Source organism: Pelobates fuscus, chromosome 2, assembly GCF_036172605.1.
Source record: "Pelobates fuscus isolate aPelFus1 chromosome 2, aPelFus1.pri, whole genome shotgun sequence".
NCBI classification, from domain to species: domain Eukaryota; kingdom Metazoa; phylum Chordata; class Amphibia; order Anura; family Pelobatidae; genus Pelobates; species Pelobates fuscus.
In genome coordinates, this window is record NC_086318.1 from 343,842,114 (window position 1) to 343,861,903 (window position 19,790).

General features: G+C 39.2%; 1 protein-coding gene across 3 annotated transcripts in view; it reads left to right on the forward strand.

The window, feature by feature from the left end:
• The window catches only part of STXBP5 (syntaxin binding protein 5), a 422,331-nt gene that overhangs the window by 334,718 nt on the left and 67,823 nt on the right, over positions 1-19,790 (forward strand). For all 3 annotated transcript variants that reach the window (XM_063443591.1, XM_063443592.1, XM_063443593.1), the window contains exons 10-14: positions 10,562-10,716; positions 12,807-12,879; positions 14,000-14,147; positions 14,247-14,314; positions 15,082-15,122. In XM_063443591.1, coding sequence (XP_063299661.1) covers positions 10,562-10,716; positions 12,807-12,879; positions 14,000-14,147; positions 14,247-14,314; positions 15,082-15,122 — 485 coding nt within the window. The remainder of the gene's footprint in view (positions 1-10,561; positions 10,717-12,806; positions 12,880-13,999; positions 14,148-14,246; positions 14,315-15,081; positions 15,123-19,790) is intronic.

Consider the following 19,790-nt stretch of genomic DNA (forward strand, 5'->3'; position numbering starts at 1 on the left):
TTAGTATAGGGGGATCCTGTTTTTTTTTTTTGTTTGTTTTTTATACTGTAATTTTCAAAATAAACCTAAGTTTATGAAAATGTAAGCGTTTTATTTATTTTTTTGCGACTCACATAAACTTAAACATGGTTTATGTGCCCCGTGCTAGACTTTGAGTTTGACATGCTATGGATTAACTATTAATATTTTTAAAATTTTGATTATTTAATAAAATCTGATTTGCATTATACATGGGAGTGCGGGTATTTTTTGATTTACAAATTCCTGACTGCCCTGGTGAATCCAGAACTGTTTAAAGATATGCACCATTTATTTATTAAGTTAAAATACACAATAAGCAAGAAAGAACTGTTTTTTATAGTTAAGCTGGGAAAATAACAGTGATAATAAAAAAAATAACCTTAAACTGTCTGCGCGACTAGACATGTTGGCTAGCCATGTTTGGCAGATACTTGATTCGTTGACCCCAGTGGTTCTGCAGTTTATTGTGAGTGACAGAAGAACCAGAGTTTGGGCCATTTCTGGGTTTAATTAACATCCTGAGAAATATTCCAAGCGGTTTGTGGAAAGTGTGTTAAGTCTGTGCGTTCCTCTGCTAACAGTGCTAAGGTCCTAACCTTGTGTGCTAATGGTGTCTATTTTTAGACTGAGAAATGATTTGCTGCCTTCTTGCTGTAATTACCTAGCTTTATATTGCTGTATTTTTCTGTCACTTCTGAATAACCTTTGCAATGTTTTTGCATTACGTTCTTGATTTGTTCTATTGGTCAGCTATAAGAGCATCAAGTCATCCCAGCTCGTTATTTAAATATTTCTTTTGATGATGATGATTTTTTTTAAAAATTCAGGAAAAGCAGAAAGATGACATCGCCAACATATTATCTTGTAATGAGGAAATGAGCGAGAAAGTGAGGATGGGAATAAACTTACCATTAAACAATCCCGCTATAACATATTACTTGAAGATACTTTAGTTATTAACTAAATCTTTAATTGTGGGAAATTAACCTGGGAATTTCAAATTGTAAACCAGGTTAGCCGAGCTGAACAAGAAACTGAACTGGAGTTTTTATTTTTTATTTTTTTTTTAACTTTGACAATTCTGAAGTTTTCTGTGTGCAGTTGTCCTATCTTTTTAAGGGACACTATAGGCTCCCAGAGCACTTCAGCTCATTAAAGTGGTCTGGGTGCAATGTCCCAGGCCCCATAACCCTGCAATGATACTTATTGCAGTTTTTTATAAACTACAATAATTACCTGCCATGGTTAACTCCACCTCTAGTTGCTGTCAATCAGACAGCCACTAGAAGGACTTCTAGGTGGTTAGGCTAGTTTTGGTTGCCTAGCTGATGCTGGACATCCTCCTGTTATGCATTAGGCCATCCACCTTCACTCAAAACCTCCTAGGAAAGCTTCCCTATGGGGGAAATCCTAATGTGACAGCAGTGAAGTGAAGGCAGAACCTGAAGTAAGGGACAAGAGGCTTTTAACTCATTCTGCACTGGGGGCGGGAGGGGAAGTGCTGTGACGGAGTGGGGCACTATAGGAGGTATAGTGCTTTCCTGACACTATAGTTTTCCTTTAACCCTGTAATCTAAAACATTGCAGTCTTTTTAGAAACTGCAATGTTTTGGATGTGAGGAAAAGCCACTAGAAAATGCCACTAGAGGTGAATTTTAACCCTGCAATCTAGAGCACTGTGTTTGACCGCACATCTTAATAAAGTATTATGCTTAATTATTAGATTTGGTGTATTCAATGTATAACTTTCATTTTTTTTTATCCTATCTTGACAAATTCATATATTTTAATTATTTTCTGTAATTCTTGTTTTCAAATACATTATAATGTAGGGTAAATATAATTAGTATTTTCATTATGTTGGGTTTCTGTGCTGGCATTTCACGAAGACCTAGAAAGAGTGGAACACAGCACCTGGAGATAATATAGCTCCTGAAAAAGGAACGTGGCAATACAAAATCCTGAAGATAATAAAACGATGCCTGGAGTAATAAGCTCTGGAATTTGGAAGATGGAAATACCCAAACGTGCAAAGAATGTGACACAGAACTTGGAGATAATGTATTTATTTACAAAGAAGGGCAAGCCACTTAAATGGTGGGTTTAGCACTATAGGGTCAGGAATACACGTTTGTGTTCCTGACCCTATAGTGATCCTTTAAGGGGAATGGGGGGGAGGGGGAGAATTCCTACCGCACCCTACATATAAACACACTGCATCCACTACACACAAACACACACACACACACACATCATTTACTAATCAAATACTCTTACTGCATCCAGTACACACACGCATGAATATTCCTGAAAGCATAAAAATAATCTGACTGGCATGTATATTTTGTGCATTTACCACTTATTAAAAAAAAATTGCAAAAAAAAAAATTGCAATTTTTTTTTTCTCAAAATAGTAAATGTACAGAATATCGGTAAGCTATCGGGTATCGACTATTGGCCTGAAAGTTCACAGCTTATCTGTATCGGCTCTAATCCCTACTTTACATACCTTCCAACATTGGGAAGTATGCGTTTGGGTCAGGTGGGCAAACCTGAAAACGGCTGTTTAGTGACAGGAGTCGTGTAAAAAGGGCCGTCCAGATCCTTGATGTCCCTAGATTCGAGACACCAGGTAAGTCATTCTGGATGGTGGGGCAAGAAATTAGGACATCCTGCTGAAATAAGGACTGTTGGGGGCCTGTTTTTGAGGTGTAGGATGAATAGTAAGTTGCAAAATGGGGGACAAGAAAAGATGGAGGCAGCAAGAGTGAACATACTGCTTAGGTATTGTTTTCCAGAGAAATTATTGTGAACCAGACAATGAAGGTGAAGATGAGTATATCTGGAATTGATAAATTTTGTGATTTCAACAGTTCACAATGATAAGCTTTGCAGTTACACTTGACATCAAGGAGTATTGAGTTTAATGAGAAGTCTTGTGGTGCAGATGTATACATTACATACTCATAGTTGATGACATTTGTTGCATTATCAAATTTCTAATGAAAAGCTGTAAGCAAGCTTTTTTATTTCTGTACTAAGTAAGGGATGAAGTATAGAGGACAGTTTTTCAATATGTAGGCCGATTGGGATCCAACCACAGATTAAGATATTTGACTTCGTCATAATACTTAAAAAGGGGTTAGTTAATTCAAGCAACTTGGGCTTTGTTCCAAACAACATTGAAACAGTTCTTGCAAGTATTTAAAGAAAGCTTATTTTTAATCTTTAAACCCCTGAGAAATTATCTTGTTAAAGAACCACAATTTGCTATACATTTAATGTACGTGCCTAGATGATGACGACTAAACATATATGCGCATAGTTGATGTTTTGCATGCAATGGGGAGGTCAATATTAAATATAAAGAAAAGCAAGGGATAATAATTGAAACGTGTCTTTCAAGCATTTTTAGTTTGGTTTTAGTCTTTTGTAATGCAAGTGTTGAATTTCATGATACGCAAGGATTGTAACCATATAGACTTGCATATTTGTGTTTTAGATTTACTTTTTTATGTCTTATAGTGGGACGTTTTGAGAAGAAAGTTTCAAGCATTTATAGGTCTCTCCATTAATGTTCACATTGTCATACCTCCTAAAATTGGGTGTTGCCAGTATCGTGACTTGCAACACCCACATGGGGCTGGTCCATCCAGAAAAAATGTGGGCCTACTGACTGATTGGGAGTATCAGCCTGCCCTCTATCAAGCCTGGCTGACTGACAGCATGTGTGGCCAGCCACTTACCGATAGGAATATGCATGTGGATGTCACTTTTTAAAGGTGCACTGAATAAAAAATATCAGTGCAGTTAGATATAAACCCCAAAGAAAATATCTATGTAACTTGTTATGCATGTATTTAAGGGGTATGTGATTTATTGGCTTGCAATGGCTGCACATGTACTATCTACAACCACTGAAAGCCATCCTCTTCTTCCAAGGCTCAGAATTTCTGTGGCTGTCCAATTGGACTTCACAAATTCAGCACAATGAGAAGTCTTTTCAAGGCAGATGCTCCGGGCAATTGCCTTACTCTTCCCTCCCAGGTGTGCCTCCTCCCTCTAGTGTAGCGTGGCCGAGCTCTGGCCAGGTACAGGAAACAGATGCTCGGCCACGCTACACTGAGGGACTGACAGAAGGCAGTGCTGTACGCTTCCCTCCTGCCGATCCCTCATATCTTGCGCCCCCGGGTTGGTGCGCCCTAATGGACACGCCGGCCTGGGCAGTACTGCAGTCGCCAGAGGCTCTCTATAGAGCGCTCAGGCGGCAGCAGCATTTGAGGGGTTGGCGCTCCTGGTGGCAAGGGGCGCCCTAGGCGACTGCCTAAGTCGGCCCTGGCTGCAGCCATCCTCTATGTGAGTACCAAGATGGCTGCGGCCAGATGAAATATAGAATGGCACTTATTAAATTGTAACATGTGGGTATGGTATGAAATACCAACAGGTGGGGAGGTAAGGGAGACCATCTATGCATTCTAAGCCATAATATCAGTTTTTAAAACACATTAGACTCTCTAAAATGTAAACTAGCACTATTATTGAAAATGAATGAATAATCCTATGTTACACTCTTAAAATACATATTTGCAACATTGCCTGATTGGAGGAAAGTCTTAATTTCTTTGACTAAGCCTTAGAGGTACATGAACAAGCATTTATGGAAAACAAAAACATTAATATATTCTTTTTCTGCTTGTATCATATCTTTCTGTTGTATAATGTTTAGTGAGGAATTATTTAGCAATATTTTATTACAGAAGTTTGCAAATCAAAATGTACAAGGAAAAAAATCTCATAGATATTACTTTGCTGTCAGGCCGTGAAACATAATGATTTAGCTATTGAGGCGTAAAATTGCCTTTATTATAGCACAGCATATGAAAAGCCATTTCACAACACAATCAGAATCGGTGACAAGTGAAGGAAGTAACAGAAAAGATGAGAAAGTGTGACAGGAATCATAGATTGAAATACAGAGGATGACTTGAAGAACAGCACATAGAAGATGTACAGAGCTTTATTTACATGGCATATTAACCATAAGATGTTATATGAGTGCTACATGGCGAGAAGCTTTAAAATCAGATCTGTCACTTGTACATGCTCTACATTCTGTTGCAAAAACTTTGTCTAGGTCATATGCTGGGTGGTGCTTAAAGGAGTACTATAGGCACCAAAACCGCTTTTGCTTAATGAAATTAAGCAGTTTTAGTGTGTAAATCACTGCCTAGTCCTTTGCCATTTAGGAGTTAAAGCGTCACAGACTGGGACTTTGCAGAATTTGAAAACTCCCCAGACAGTGACATTGCTGCTAGTGGTCTGCTAGCAAAGGGCATGCAATGGTGAGTTCTACTTAACAGAACCTGTCCCTCGCAGGTGCTGCCATCTTCATCTGGCAGGCCTCCAGTGTGTGATTCAAGTGCAATTTACAGAGCAGGAGATACAAACTTCTAAAGCAAATTAACATCTGATTGAAAATGAGTAAAAAAATTTTTAATGCAGGCTGTGTCAATCACAACCGGGCCGGTGTGTCTAGGGCTACATAAACAGAAAAAAGAGATTTACCTTGTAAATGGCAGAGAATTGAGCAGTGAGTCTTCAGAGCCATGCTCTATACAGAAAATCTGCTTAATTAAAGGGACACTGTAGGCACCCAGACCACTTCAGCTAATTGAAGTAGTCTGGGTGCTGTGACCTTTTTGTTTTCATTGCTGTCTGCCAGAAAGCCACCGGAGGGCGCCTCCGGAATTCTAACGAACTTTTGGTCCATTACCTGTCGCTGAACGTCCTCACGGACCTCCAGCGGCAGTTTTTCCCAATAGGAAAGCATTGAATAATATATAGTGCCAGGAAAACGGCTTTGTTAGGATCCCTTTAAGATCAAGTTGTTTTGATCCCTATATTATCCCTTAAGGAGAGCAGGGGAGATTTGCTGACCTTCTCAGCCCTGCTACCTTCATTTGTTTTTCTGCTAGGAGCCACATTGTTACTTTTTGCATATATAAGAGTACAAAATGTGGGTTAGTGGGAGATCCAGTGAGAACAGAGTCCCCATTGGCTTTCTGTGAATAATGGGAAATAACAAAGTCTGCAACCATTAAAGACTCCAACATAGCCAGGCGCACATTCAAACCGCCCATAGGAAAGCATTACTCAATGCTTTCCTATGGACGTCAGCGTCTTCTCACTGTGATTTTCACAGTGAGAATCGCGGAAGCGGTCTCTAGTGGCTGTCAGTGAGACAGCCACTAGAGGCTGGATTAACCCTGCAGTGTCAACATAAGAGTTTCTCTGAAACTGCTATGTTTTTAGCTGCAGGGTTAAAACTAGAGGGACCTAGCACCCAGACCACTTCATTGAGCTGAAGAAGTCTGGGTGCCTATAGTGGTCCTTTAAACAAGGTAAACTTTTTCATAAATTATCCATTGAAGACAAACTCTAAAGGTGTAAAGGCTCATTTATCATCAAGAGAAATGTAGTTTGCATTTTCAAAGGTAGGCATGGCTACATTAAATGGTTCTTCTTTGGCTCAACCACGGTGGAAGGGCATCTTGGAAATTACATTTTCCAACATATAGAGTGCCGTGGTTTGCCGTCTTTGAACTCTATTTAGTTTATATTTCAGCTATTCTTTCATTTTACGATCTTATCTCAAAAACGTTGAACTGTTTCATGCTTCATGTACTTTATTTTTATATATTTTTTTATCCAACAAACGGCCAAGAATTTTTTTTTTTTTTAATAGAATTTATTCCATAAAGTCTTTGAAGGCATTCTGTTATCCTTCTCAGATACATTTTCCATGTAGTCTAGTTGAAAGTACTTACAGCTATTTTTATACCTCTTATTTTGGAACAAAACTGTATGCCATTGGAAAAATTTGGAGAACACGGAAATTGAGATTGTATCCGGTGAAACAGCAAATAAATAATTAAAAAAAAAAATGCTTAGTGTACACACCACTTTCTAACTTTTCAACACAAATTGGTTTATGATCTCTGGTGATCGTACTGCAAAGTCCTGAGCGGGGACCATGTTAGTGTAAGGCAGTCTTCAGCTCTACAGATCTTGTGGATTGCATCTCCCTAGATGCTTTCTCAACATGTTGTCTGTAATAGATGTAGTCCACAACATCCTGAGTGCCAAAGGTTGTCTACCCCTGCTCTATAATTTTCCTGTGTATACATGTACTGAACAAGAGTGTTCATTGATAGTAAAGTTTCCAAGACAAGGACATTGGAAAAATAACCCAAAACTTGGTCATTTTGGTATGAATGCCAGTTTGTGAGTGCATTTATAAATATATATATATAACTGAAATTTCAGTCTGACTTGAGACAGTTCAGAAAATAACCTAGTTTTTCATTCTTTTGGATAAAAATGTTAAACTTGATTGGAATTTTAGCAGAGGAAGCATATGGAAAGGTTTTCTAACCAACTCATAATTTGAAATGCTTATCCAAAAGAATGGTAGATATGTGCAACCAGTATTGCTGCAGTATAAAATGAAGTTGTTTTTTTTTAATATCCATGTAAACTAAATATTGCTTCTTTGTTCATACTTGAGAGCCAGTTTCTGTCCTTGTGGTAGTTTCACTAACTCTTTACCTACATCAATTAGTTTAAATAATAGTTCCATCAAAGTATTATTAGTTACATTAACTAAACAATAATTCCATCTCAATGTATACAGTTAGTGACAAGTACTGCCAACCAGAAGTGCTTGGAATATTGACAGCCAATCAGAATGTGACTTGCCAAGGAGGTCTGCGCTTACTTGTGCAGAAAAATAAGGAAAATTAATATTTAAACTCCCCACTGGGCCCTAACAGTCTTTCATTTACTATCAAATTTAAATACAGGGAGTGCAGAATTATTAGGCAAGTTGTATTTTTGAGGATTAATTTTATTATTGAACAACAACCATGTTCTCAACGAACCCAAAAACTTAATATCAAAGCTGAATATTTTTGGAAGTAGTTTTTAGTTTGTTTTTAGTTTTAGCTATTTTAGGGGGATATCTGTGTGTGCAGGTGACTATTACTGTGCATAATTATTAGGCAACTTAACAAAAAACAAATATATACCCATTTCAATTATTTATTTTTACCAGTGAAACCAATATAACATCTCAACATTCACAAATATACATTTCTGACATTCAAAAACAAAACAAAAACAAATCAGTGATCAATATAGCCACCTTTCTTTGCAAGGACACTCAAAAGCCTGCCATCCATGGATTCTGTCAGTGTTTTGATCTGTTCACCATCAACATTGCGTGCAGAAGCAACCACAGCCTCCCAGACACTGTTCAGAGAGGTGTACTGTTTTCCCTCCTTGTAAATCTCACATTTGATGATGGACCACAGGTTCTTAATGGGGTTCAGATCAGGTGAACAAGGAGGCCATGTCATTAGATTTTCTTCTTTTATACCCTTTCTTGCCAGCCACACTGTGGAGTACTTGGACGCGTGTGATGGAGCATTGTCCTGCATGAAAATCATGTTTTTCTTGAAGGATGCAGACTTCTTCCTGTACCACTGCTTGAAGAAGGTGTCTTCCAGAAACTGGCAGTAGGACTGGGAGTTGAGCTTGACTCCATCCTCAACCTGAAAAGGCCCCACAAGCTCATCTTTGATGATACCAGCCCAAACCAGTACTCCACCTACACCTTGCTGGCGTCTGAGTCGGACTGGAGCTCTCTGCCCTTTACCAATCCAGCCACGGGCCCATCCATCTGGCCCATCAAGACTCACTCTCATTTCATCAGTCCATAAAACCTTAGAAAAATCAGTCTTGAGATATTTCTTGGCCCAGTCTTGACGTTTCAGCTTGTGTGTCTTGTTCAGTGGTGGTCGTCTTTCAGCCTTTCTTACCTTGGCCATGTCTCTGAGTATTGCACACCTTGTGCTTTTGGGCACTCCAGTGATGTTGCAGCTCTGAAATATGTACAAACTGGTGGCAAGTGGCATCTTGGCAGCTGCACGCTTGACTTTTCTCAGTTCATGGGCAGTTATTTTGCGCCTTGGTTTTTCCACACGCTTCTTGCGACCCTGTTGACTATTTTGAATGAAACGCTTGATTGTTCGATGATCACGCTTTAGAAGCTTTGCAATTTTAAGAGTGCTGTATCCCTCTGCAAGATATCTCACTATTTTTGACTTTTCTGAGCCTGTCAAGTCCTTCTTTTGACCCATTTTGCCAAAGGAAAGGAAGTTGCCTAATAATTATGCACACCTGATATAGGGTGTTGATGTCATTAGACCACACCCCTTCTCATTACAGAGATGCACATCACCTAATATGCTTAATTGGTAGTAGGCTTTCGAGCCTATACAGCTTGGAGTAAGACAACATGCATAAAGAGGATGATGTGGTCAAAATACTCATTTGTCTAATAATTCTGCACTCCCTGTATATATTTATATATATCTGAGCAGATGTAAAAGTGATCTAGACAATATATTAACTGTTTTTAAAGCACAATAGTATGATGCCATAATGCTCGTTATACTTTATTTCTGCAGCCCTAGCCATGCCACCCTTGTCACACCTTCCCCAGCCTCTGTGCACTTAATTATTTAATGTTGTATAGATATAAATATCTTTATTTCCATGTAATGTTTTTATAGAGTCCAGTTGTGTTGGGAGCATCTTCACTATACTATTACGCACCCTCTAGCCACAATTTGTTTGATTGGTCACTGCCCAGTATTAATGAGCAGGTTTGTACTGGGCAAATAGAGAGTGAGTCGGCTCAGCTTAGAATAGGTTTGGACTTTAGGCAGTTAGGAAAGGATTTTTGAAATACTAATAAATCCTCTTTAACAATATTATGCAAATGCATTAAAAATGTACATTTGGTAGCCTAGTCATTGTCGCCAATATCCCAGAAAGACAGGTGCAGGCTGTAAATTTGGGGGTAAAGCATAATTGATGGTGATTTCCTTTAAAACATGCCCTTGTCCATATGTGAAGAAATGGTGTACCATTAAAAATATCTTTGTGTGCACATACAATTTTGCATTTTGTTTTGTTTCTTTGGTTGTTTTTTGGTTTTTTTTTCTTCCCCCTTCTGGTTATTTGGATTGAATGATAGTGGATTTTTCATTTAATCCAGTCTTTCAAGGCTGTCATAACATATCAACCTCCCACACAATAACACATTTGCATCACACTTTTATATGATCCATGTAAGGAAGAATGATGTAATGTGCTAAATTGTTGTGCTAAATGTCCTTGAATGTTACAATATAACAAACAAGGAATAGGATGCTCTGCACAGTCATTTAAGCACCAGAGCCACTACAGCTTAATCTAGTGGCTCTGGTTCGTTCCTGCAGTCTGACAGTTGTGGAAAAAGACAGTGTTTACACTGAGCTGTAAGGACAAAGCCATTAAAGGGCACTTCCTGCTGTAGTCCTGCAATCTTTGCAGGGCTGACGTTCAGCAGAAATCTGAGTCAGGAGGTTCCTGTAACGTTAGAAAGTTTTAAAGAATTCTAACCAATTCCATATTTATTTTATCTTTTCTTTAGGGAACCCTTTATCATCCTATCAGGTGGCTTAGCGTACGATACTGTGGGAAGAAGAGCTTGCTTAACAGTCATGCACGGAAAAAGTACAGCAGTTTTAGAAATGGATTATAACATTGTGGATTTTTTAACTCTCTGTGAAACTCCATATCCTAATGGTGAGTGGGTATAAGCTGTCCTGCTGTCCTGCTGTCATGTTTGTCTCTACTGTTTCCTTTATATTTTTCTTATTTATATTGCATTAAAATATTCCACAATGATATTATTAAAAACACAAATATGTTGCAAATAAATTTAGTGTAATGGAAAGAAAAAGATGAAGAGGGACAATCTGGAGAAAGAGGGTTATAGAAACCTGACATTTAAACAGCAATTCTTGCAGACGAGAGTGCGCCAAGATGGATAACTATATATAGTGCATAGACTTAGTGCGCAAAGAGTGCAGTGAAAAAGGAGGGTGAGAGTTTGTGTTGAATATTGGCTGCATTTCTGGAGACATAATCAATATAATGCAATAACGAGGAACAAGTATTTGGGAGACATCCTCGGCCTCTAAAGCAGGACTGAAAAGTCCTAATTATGAAAAATACATCTTCACATGTTTTCACCTGGCTGGAGTCAGGAGCTTTGACCTGTGTCTTATAGAGTGCTAAATAGCCACGCAAGCAACATTTACTGAGTACATTGACAACTATGGTCTGCCAGCATTTGCATACAATTTCAGCTATTCCACATAGTGACATCCATCTATTAATTGCACTTATGCAGCATGTTCGTTAATATGGTCTAGAGATTATACATAAACTTGGGCTGTTAAAATCGATTTTTCCTTTAGTAATCCAGGATATGGGACATTGAAACGGTGGTTAAGATCACAGATCATAAATCATGTTCATATTGCCTAATTTTCTCTATTTAGGGGTGCCAGTCCCTATTTTGAGCAAAAATCTAGTTTCTATTTTAATGTCCTTCTATTCTCGGAGTAGATTGCCTATAATATCTCCACCCTGCCCATGGCAACACCCCTATTCACACCCTTAAAATACAAGTGTCCCTCTTTGTCCATTTGAAATGTTGAAACTTGCAAGGTGTGCACATCAGAGGCCTCATCTTGGGAATCAAATAAAAGACTAATAAAAGTGCTAGAAGGACACATGAAGGTGAAAATTATACTCTGTAAAATTCACAGATGAGTTATTGGTATCTAGATATTTGTGATTAATACAATTACTCAAATGGTGTCCAGTTTTAAGATGTCTTTTCTTGCTGGTTCTCCCACTATTTCTGTCTCTAGTAATGCATATGCTGCTGTGCTGATGACTTTGGTCCTTTTCTGCAGTGGAAATCACTGTGGTTGCAATTTAATCCCACCGGCTAGCAGGATCCTGTAGTGTCATCTGAGCATTGCATCTTTCTATTCATTTTTGATTCAGCTCAGCAAAAAGCTTTGATTTCATGTGTTTGTCAGCAAATAACTAAATAGATCTCTTGGGAGCCCAGAAGAAAGCTGAGAACAATGTGATTCAATTGATTTTAAGGGGGTTTCCCAAAGCTTTAAAATGGAAGATCTTTCAATTTACTCAACTAGTGCAATTTATTCAGTGTCCTAAAATTAACCTGGTTTGATTTCATAATATTTGTTATTATAAAATATATAGCAATAATGGCTATATCATTGAAAATAGTTGCAGATATTGACATCAGTCCATTTTAGTTCTCACCTATTTTGTGGAGCAAGGAGGTGGTTAATTTCAATTTATATATTTTGTTTGTCCGACCTCATTACCAATTAAAGTTCACTAATAGTTAAAGATTATTTTTTTTTATCTGTGTATGATGGAGTGATGATTCTCATCCCACTACTCCTCTTTAATTCTGATATTTTATTTGTAACAACTGTAATAAAGCATTTGCTGAAGAACAAAAATATGTATAAATTAATTTTAATTTAAAGATAATTTGTCACCCATGTCATTATTGCACAGTAACATTGAGGAATAAAAGTTAGCTAGTACTTGTTTTAAAATAAGAAGTGGGGTGCACTAGGAATCATGGGGACATCATTCTCCAGATGTTTATACCTGGCTATTGCAGTGGTGGTAAGTAGGGTTTCCTCTGACTATTTCATCCCAGCAATCACTGTTATAGTGCATAGTGGGTGAACAAAATGGTCCAATGACAGAAACATAATTAACTGTATGACTTGTATTGTGATGTGTACTAAATATCTTAAACATCTGTGTTTCAGATTTCCAAGAACCCTACGCTGTAGTGGTCCTTCTAGAAAAAGATTTAGTTGTTATAGACCTTGCACAAAATGGGTAAGATCACCTTCATTTTTTTTTACTAGAAGTTAAAATGTGTAAATTTCTGCCCATAGACCTAGTCTTTACCATTCATCAGCATATTCAGAACTAGAAATACCTCAATGCTTATATAGTGTCACTGATATGAACAAATCTGCTTAGCTGAGCTCATACGTGTGGATTTACAGACATATAGGCAATGCTGAATCGGTCTACTGCAAAAAGGCTAAAAGCCTTACTTCTTTTCCCATTGTCTTTGAAATCCCCGTTGTACGTAGTTTCTCTAATGGCCGTTATTGTAGAATGAATGGATACTTTTAAGCTGCACATTATGCTCCGTCACTAACTTCTTTTTTCAGTGTGATACTTCTGATGCAAAAATGATCAAATCTAAGAAATACACATCATGTTTAACTTGTCAATAGAGAAAAATTAACTATTTAAACCTTTTAGGATGGTCACAATAATAAGCAATATGTCTAACCCTTGTCACACTGGATTTAAAGTTATAAATGTTACTTCACTAGCATTATTTAAGGTTGTTTTGCACAGTATGCACAAGGGGTGGTATTTTATTTTTACTTTTTTAATCTCTTAGACGACCTATAATAGAAAAATAAATGGTTGTATAATGCATACATTCTTGCTTAGCAGAAAGAGGATATTTCACACCTAACCAATGATCAATTGCCAATCACCCAGACAGGAAGGCACCGCAAGTTAACCCCTACCCTATTTATTATATGTCAACCTGCATACACAGCACTTCTTATACCAGGCTTTGTTAGACTTAAATTAAGATTTTGGGACTGCAAAACAGTTATACCTGGCATAGTACAAATGTAGTAAGCTAAATGTAGCTGTAAATACTTCATGCTCTTTAGCACTTTTAGTACCAGAGTTGGCTCAGTTATTCTTCCCTCTGGCAGTCAGAGGATTAAACACCCACACGTTTATTGAGACCCACACGTTTTTTTGAGAAAATACCTTTTAATGTACTAATAGAGGAACTGATTGGCGGAAACAATGATTTTAGCAGGCTCTGTGATTTAATCACTGTAAAAACACAAAATGTGTTTCTTTTAAACATACTTAAGTTGTTGTTTTGTTGTTGTTTTTTACTACTCTATGGTAGATATCCTATATTTGAAAATCCTTATCCCTTGAGTATACATGAATCTCCTGTTACATGCTGTGAATACTTCGCTGATTGCCCTGTGGACCTTATTCCTGCACTTTACTCAGTTGGCGCCAGACAAAAGAGACAAGGTTACAGTAAAAAGGTATGTGCTAAATGTGTTTTGTGGTGTGTATTTTAACAGCGAAATGCTAGTACCCAGGATGCATTGTGATTCACATCTATCGTTTTTTTTTTTTTTTAGGAATGGCCTATTAGTGGTGGAAACTGGGGAGTTGGAACACAGAGCTATCCGGAAATAATAATCACTGGGTATGTTTTAGAATGTTCTGTAATGTGTTATAGAAAACTAGATGTTTGCAGTTAATTTATTCACCATCAGGCCTCGTGGAGTCCACAGGTGAAAAAACATAAGTGTTTATTTTCTGAACTGTAAAAATGACAATCAGATTGAAAGACGTAGGCTTAAGATTTCCAACTTCTCCAAAATCTCCAACTTCAATATCTTTATTTTGTCCTACACAAATAAATGTGGTTGTCAATTGTTAGTATAAGTTAAAAGTTCTGTTTACCGTGCAAGTCTGCATCGCTAATGAAAATGTAAAAAAAATGTGTATTTGTTCTGGGATGCTTAAGTCACTTTTGCCAGGGGTGCAACTAGCCCTTGGCACAAAAGTACAAATATCTCTGAATGTGTTGTCTTTCAAACTGAAACGCTGCACATACAGATTCATACCACCATGACCCGCTACTAAAATGGTGGTTGTAATAACCCTTTAACCCCTTAAGGACACATGACATGTGTGACATGTCATGATTTCCTTTTATTCCAGAAGTTTGGTCCTTAAGGGGTTAAACAGGATATACCCAGCCAACCACAACCCTAGAAGTAGCCTTCGAGCTGTATTGAACTATGCATCCTACGTTATTACTTTATAATGGGTTTATTGCTGCCTAAAACAAACAACTTTAGTTGAATAGCTGGAGAGATGCCTGTTGGTTATCCCAACATTAAATAAACAAATGCTCATAGTTTGTATTACAATAATGGTTCTTATGACACTCTTTTTGTTTCTCAGTCATGCCGATGGATCAGTCAAATTTTGGGATGCCTCAGCAAGTAAGTGTTCACTTTCTGAAATATATTTGTAGATGTATAAATTCATGAAAGTAAAATCTTCTGTTTTACTTTTATGAATGATCAGTACAATAAAAAGACAAATGATAACTTAGTCTCCTATTTAAAGTGATACTGCATGCCCTATAACAATACTCCTTGTATAATGCAAGCAGAGGCCCATACCCATAGTGTTATGGCTGCAGTCATTCACAAAATCACTGCCTTGATAGCCCTACCACCTTAATGACAGACCTCACAGGAGAAAGCAATTACCCCTTCCTATTTTTCACTTTTAAATATTTGAACAGACAAAAATACAGACACATTTTGTAGTTCGTCTGTATAATGAAATAGGACCACCTTCACATTGTGATTTCACTTTCTTAATGTGATTAATACAGCATGGGCATTCCAAATAAGGCTTGACATTAATATTTTTTGGATACGTTTTTAAAATAGTTTTTTCAAAAGATTAAAATATCAACAAATATATGAAATATAAGAAGCTATCTAGCTATCTTAAAATTATTTTTTTCAAACGATTTAAATATTAATTTTTTTTTTTGTTTAAGTGTATCCAAAAATATAAAACAATTTAAAAATTTAATCCAAAAATATTAAATCAAGGGTCAAGTTCGGTTATAATCTGTTACTTTTAAGGCTACTTAAATTAGATGACAGTGCCACGCAGTACAATATAGTTACTTTTACAGGTACAGATAAATTCTAATGAAAATAGTGTCTCTGAGAATGTAACTATTTATAGTAAAAAAATGTAATAAAAAAATATATAAAGTTCTATTTTAATATCAGTAACAATTAACAAAATAGTGGGCACTGGAGACCTCAATCTAAGGGCCACTCCACACCACAAAAGCAGCTGAAGTGCTTTATTGGTGAGGGGTATGCTCATTTAAACCCCAGTTTATAAAAGGTTTATAAATTAACTGGGAACTCCCCCCTGGCTGTCAATCAAACAGCCAGGGAGGATTCCTTCCTACTTCTGTTGGCTCTCCTGAGCTAAGGGAAGTGGCAGGCACGCTCTACTTGTGCCTGCCTCTCCCTCCCTAACAGACCTCAGAACAGCTTCAGCAGTGTACAAGCGACGGGCGCGTGTGTGTGAGTGTGCATGAGTCTCAATGAGAAACCTTTAATTGGTCATTTCCCCGTGAAGAGACTGAAAGAACTGCAGCTTTTGTAATCTATTTTAGCCTATACCCCCAATAATTACATGCATAAAATATGCATGTATGTATTCATTGGGGGTATATTTACTAAACCGTGAGGGGTTTTTTTTGGGGGTGGGAGGGGGTTGGAAGAGGGGAGTGCCCTAAAGGACTAAAGCCGTTCAATGTCATTGAATTGGTTATAGTGCCTTGAGTTCTCTGGCTCTGTAACTCCATTCAGCATTAAACCTTTTTCAAGTTTTTGTTTTTTTGTTTTTAAAGTAAGGGTTCCTGGGCACCCACAGCCTGGTTCCTACTGGAAAGTTGAGATTACACAATTACTGCTAGCCATACAAATTCATACCAGCAATGGGCTAAAAGTGGTCAGCAGAGAGAGGTTGGATTGCTGGGTATTCTCATTTAGCATCAGGCCCGGACTGGCCATCGGGCAAACCGGGCAAATGCCCGGTGGGCCGCGATGGCCATGGGCCGAGGCCGGCAGGAAAGACCAAGAGATCTCCCCTGCCGGCCCATGCGCAGCAGCACCAGCCCCAAGATGGAGGTCTAACCCATCACGGGCCGTAGGGGAGCGAGCAGCTTCCTTTATCATCTTCTCGCGAGCTCCGAGATTATCAGAGCGTTGCCATGGTAACCGGCGGCAACGCTCTGAAAAAAACGGCGCTCGCGAGAGGGAGAGAGAGAGATGGTCTGTACCCTGCGGGGTACAGACTGAATTACCTGCCGCTGGACCGCCAGGGATGTGTGTGTGTGGCGTAGCCCCCTCACTGGACCACCAGGTATGTGAATGCTCCCTCCCCCCCTGCAAAGTTAAAATGATTTTTTTTTTTTTTTTACTTTTTAATAATAATACTTTAAGGCCATAAACACACATACAAACACACTACACACACTGCACCCCTGCACTAACACTCACTGCACCACTAACACACAAACATTCTGCTCCCCTGCACTAACACACAAACACACACTGCACTAACACTCACTGCACCACTAACACACAAACATTCTGCTCCCCTGCACTAACACACACTGCACTAACACACACTGCACTAACACACACTGCAGTAACACAAACACACACTGCACTAACACACAAACATACTGCTCCCCTGCACTAACAAACATTGCACTAACACACTACACACACAGCACCCCCTGCACTAACACACAAACACACTACACCCCCTGCACTAACACACAAACACACTGCATACACTCTATACCCCTACATACACACTACAGTCCCTGCATTAACACACCATACACACTCTATATCCCTATATCCACACTGCACCTCCTGCACTTACACACACACACTAAACACACTCTATACCCCATAAACCTACACTACACTCCCTGCACTCTCATACGTTATACCCCTATAAACACACACATTACACCCCCTGCATGCACCCACACTAATTTATATCCCCTATAAATACATATTCTGCACCCCCTGGGCACAGACTACACCACCTATGCATACATTATCCCCCCTATACACATGTGCTCTACAGTTCCTATATGCATACACACATTAGAGCCCCTAGATACACTCACAAACACACAGTACAACACACACTCCACAGGCCCTATATAAATACACACACACAAACACACATACTTTACAACCCAGAGACACAGACACTACAGCCCCTAGCCACATGCAGTACGCCACAAACAGACCCCTTCACATACACAATTGCTCTACACACATGCAACGTCCAAACATATACAACAACACAAGGAACATCCCCACACATGCACAACACTCTTTAACAGTCCGGTTCCTGTTTTGATCTCTGGTATCCCACTATTGAGGACACCAGAGACGAATCGCCAGCAAACGCAGCACAAACTCAAACCACCCTCTCCCCCCCAAAAAAAAAACTCATGCCATTTATTTTAGCTCTGGAGGAGCGTCACATTAACATACTCATTTGGTGGGGGGCAAGGGGGTGTGCGTGTCAATGGTGGTGACATGACATGCCCCCTTTCTGGCCCCGCCCCTAATAGTGGGCTGCTCTGCCTTTAATTGCCCGGGCTGAATTTTTGTCCCAGTCCGGCCCTGTTTAGCATTAAACTAGTGTAACTGGAGCAGACCCACGGCCAATAAGAGTGTTGGTGAAAGGGAGGCGGCCGATCCCTCCTCATACAGCTTAATCGTCCTGCCGTGGTCTCCTCAAAAAAAACAGTACCCCCCTGCCGGTGAGGGATATCCTGGTACTTCAAATCAGTGCCAAAGTGGCAGTGTCCCAGCTGCCCTACTCCAGTATCAACACTCCTGTTGCCTGCGCAATGGCGGACGCCACGTGCAGACCCATGCCCTGCGTCCAACTGCCCTCCATGCTCGATAAACTGGACGCACTGTTTGAAGTCTTCTGGTCCAAAATAATCAGTTGCCCGGACACTACATCGGCAAACCCACTGAAACCTACTTTGCCCCCACCCACTCAGCGACCCATATATATCGCCCGGAACGGGGGTACCCACAGCAAACCATCCATCCGGACTCTCGCCAGGCGGAAGAAGCGGAGGGTGCCACAACCCTAACTATTAAGACAAGTTGGGAGCCAAGGCCCCATCAACCAGCGGCGGTGTGGGCGATACCCCTGCACAGGCCAGATACGACTACAGCAATTGCCAGCACCACAGATCCAGCTGCCTGGGAGATGCCAAGCACACATCTGCGGAGTGGTAACACTTACTAGACTTTGACTGGTGCCCCGATTGCAGCTTACCACAGGGCTTAATTGCACTGTCTGCCCGAAGGGCATAGGATAGCCAGGGGACTGACTTAGGCGCATATGAGGAGTTATACATGCCCACCTTCTCAGGGACGCTGCCACTGTCATCACCTATTTAACCTATACCTATGTAACCATAACCTTAATGTGCTATATTTTCAGAGCATTAGGCATTTATCTTGCTATTTGATTTTCACTCATATTTCACTTTACTTTGTTACATTTATGTCAGAATATATAATATGTCTTTCTACTCCTCTTGATCACACAACTACTGGCAAGATCTGTGCAGTTTCCTCATGTGCCATAGTATTATACAATTTGAACTGCTTATGTTTGCTATTGTGGCAACACATGCATGTATATCAATCTTATGCACAACAAAAATAAGGAATATATAAAAAATAAATTGGAGGACTAAGTCGGACTGGGACACTGCACCAGTCACAAGACACCACTAGTGTCCCTTTAAAAATGGTTAGATGCTGAATAGGACTGTGCCAGGATACTCCGGACACTAAACCACTTCAATAAAATTAAGGACTTACAGTGCCTACAATGTCCTTTTAATGACTGCCCTTCCAAAATGCTCCCATACCTCAGACCTTATGCCTGCATTGAAGTATTTCCATAAATATGAAAAAGACTGTTAGATTAAATATGGAAAAAAAACAAACTTTTCTAGCTGTTACAATCTATCTTTTCGGCATCACTTCCAATTTGCTTTTGTAAAT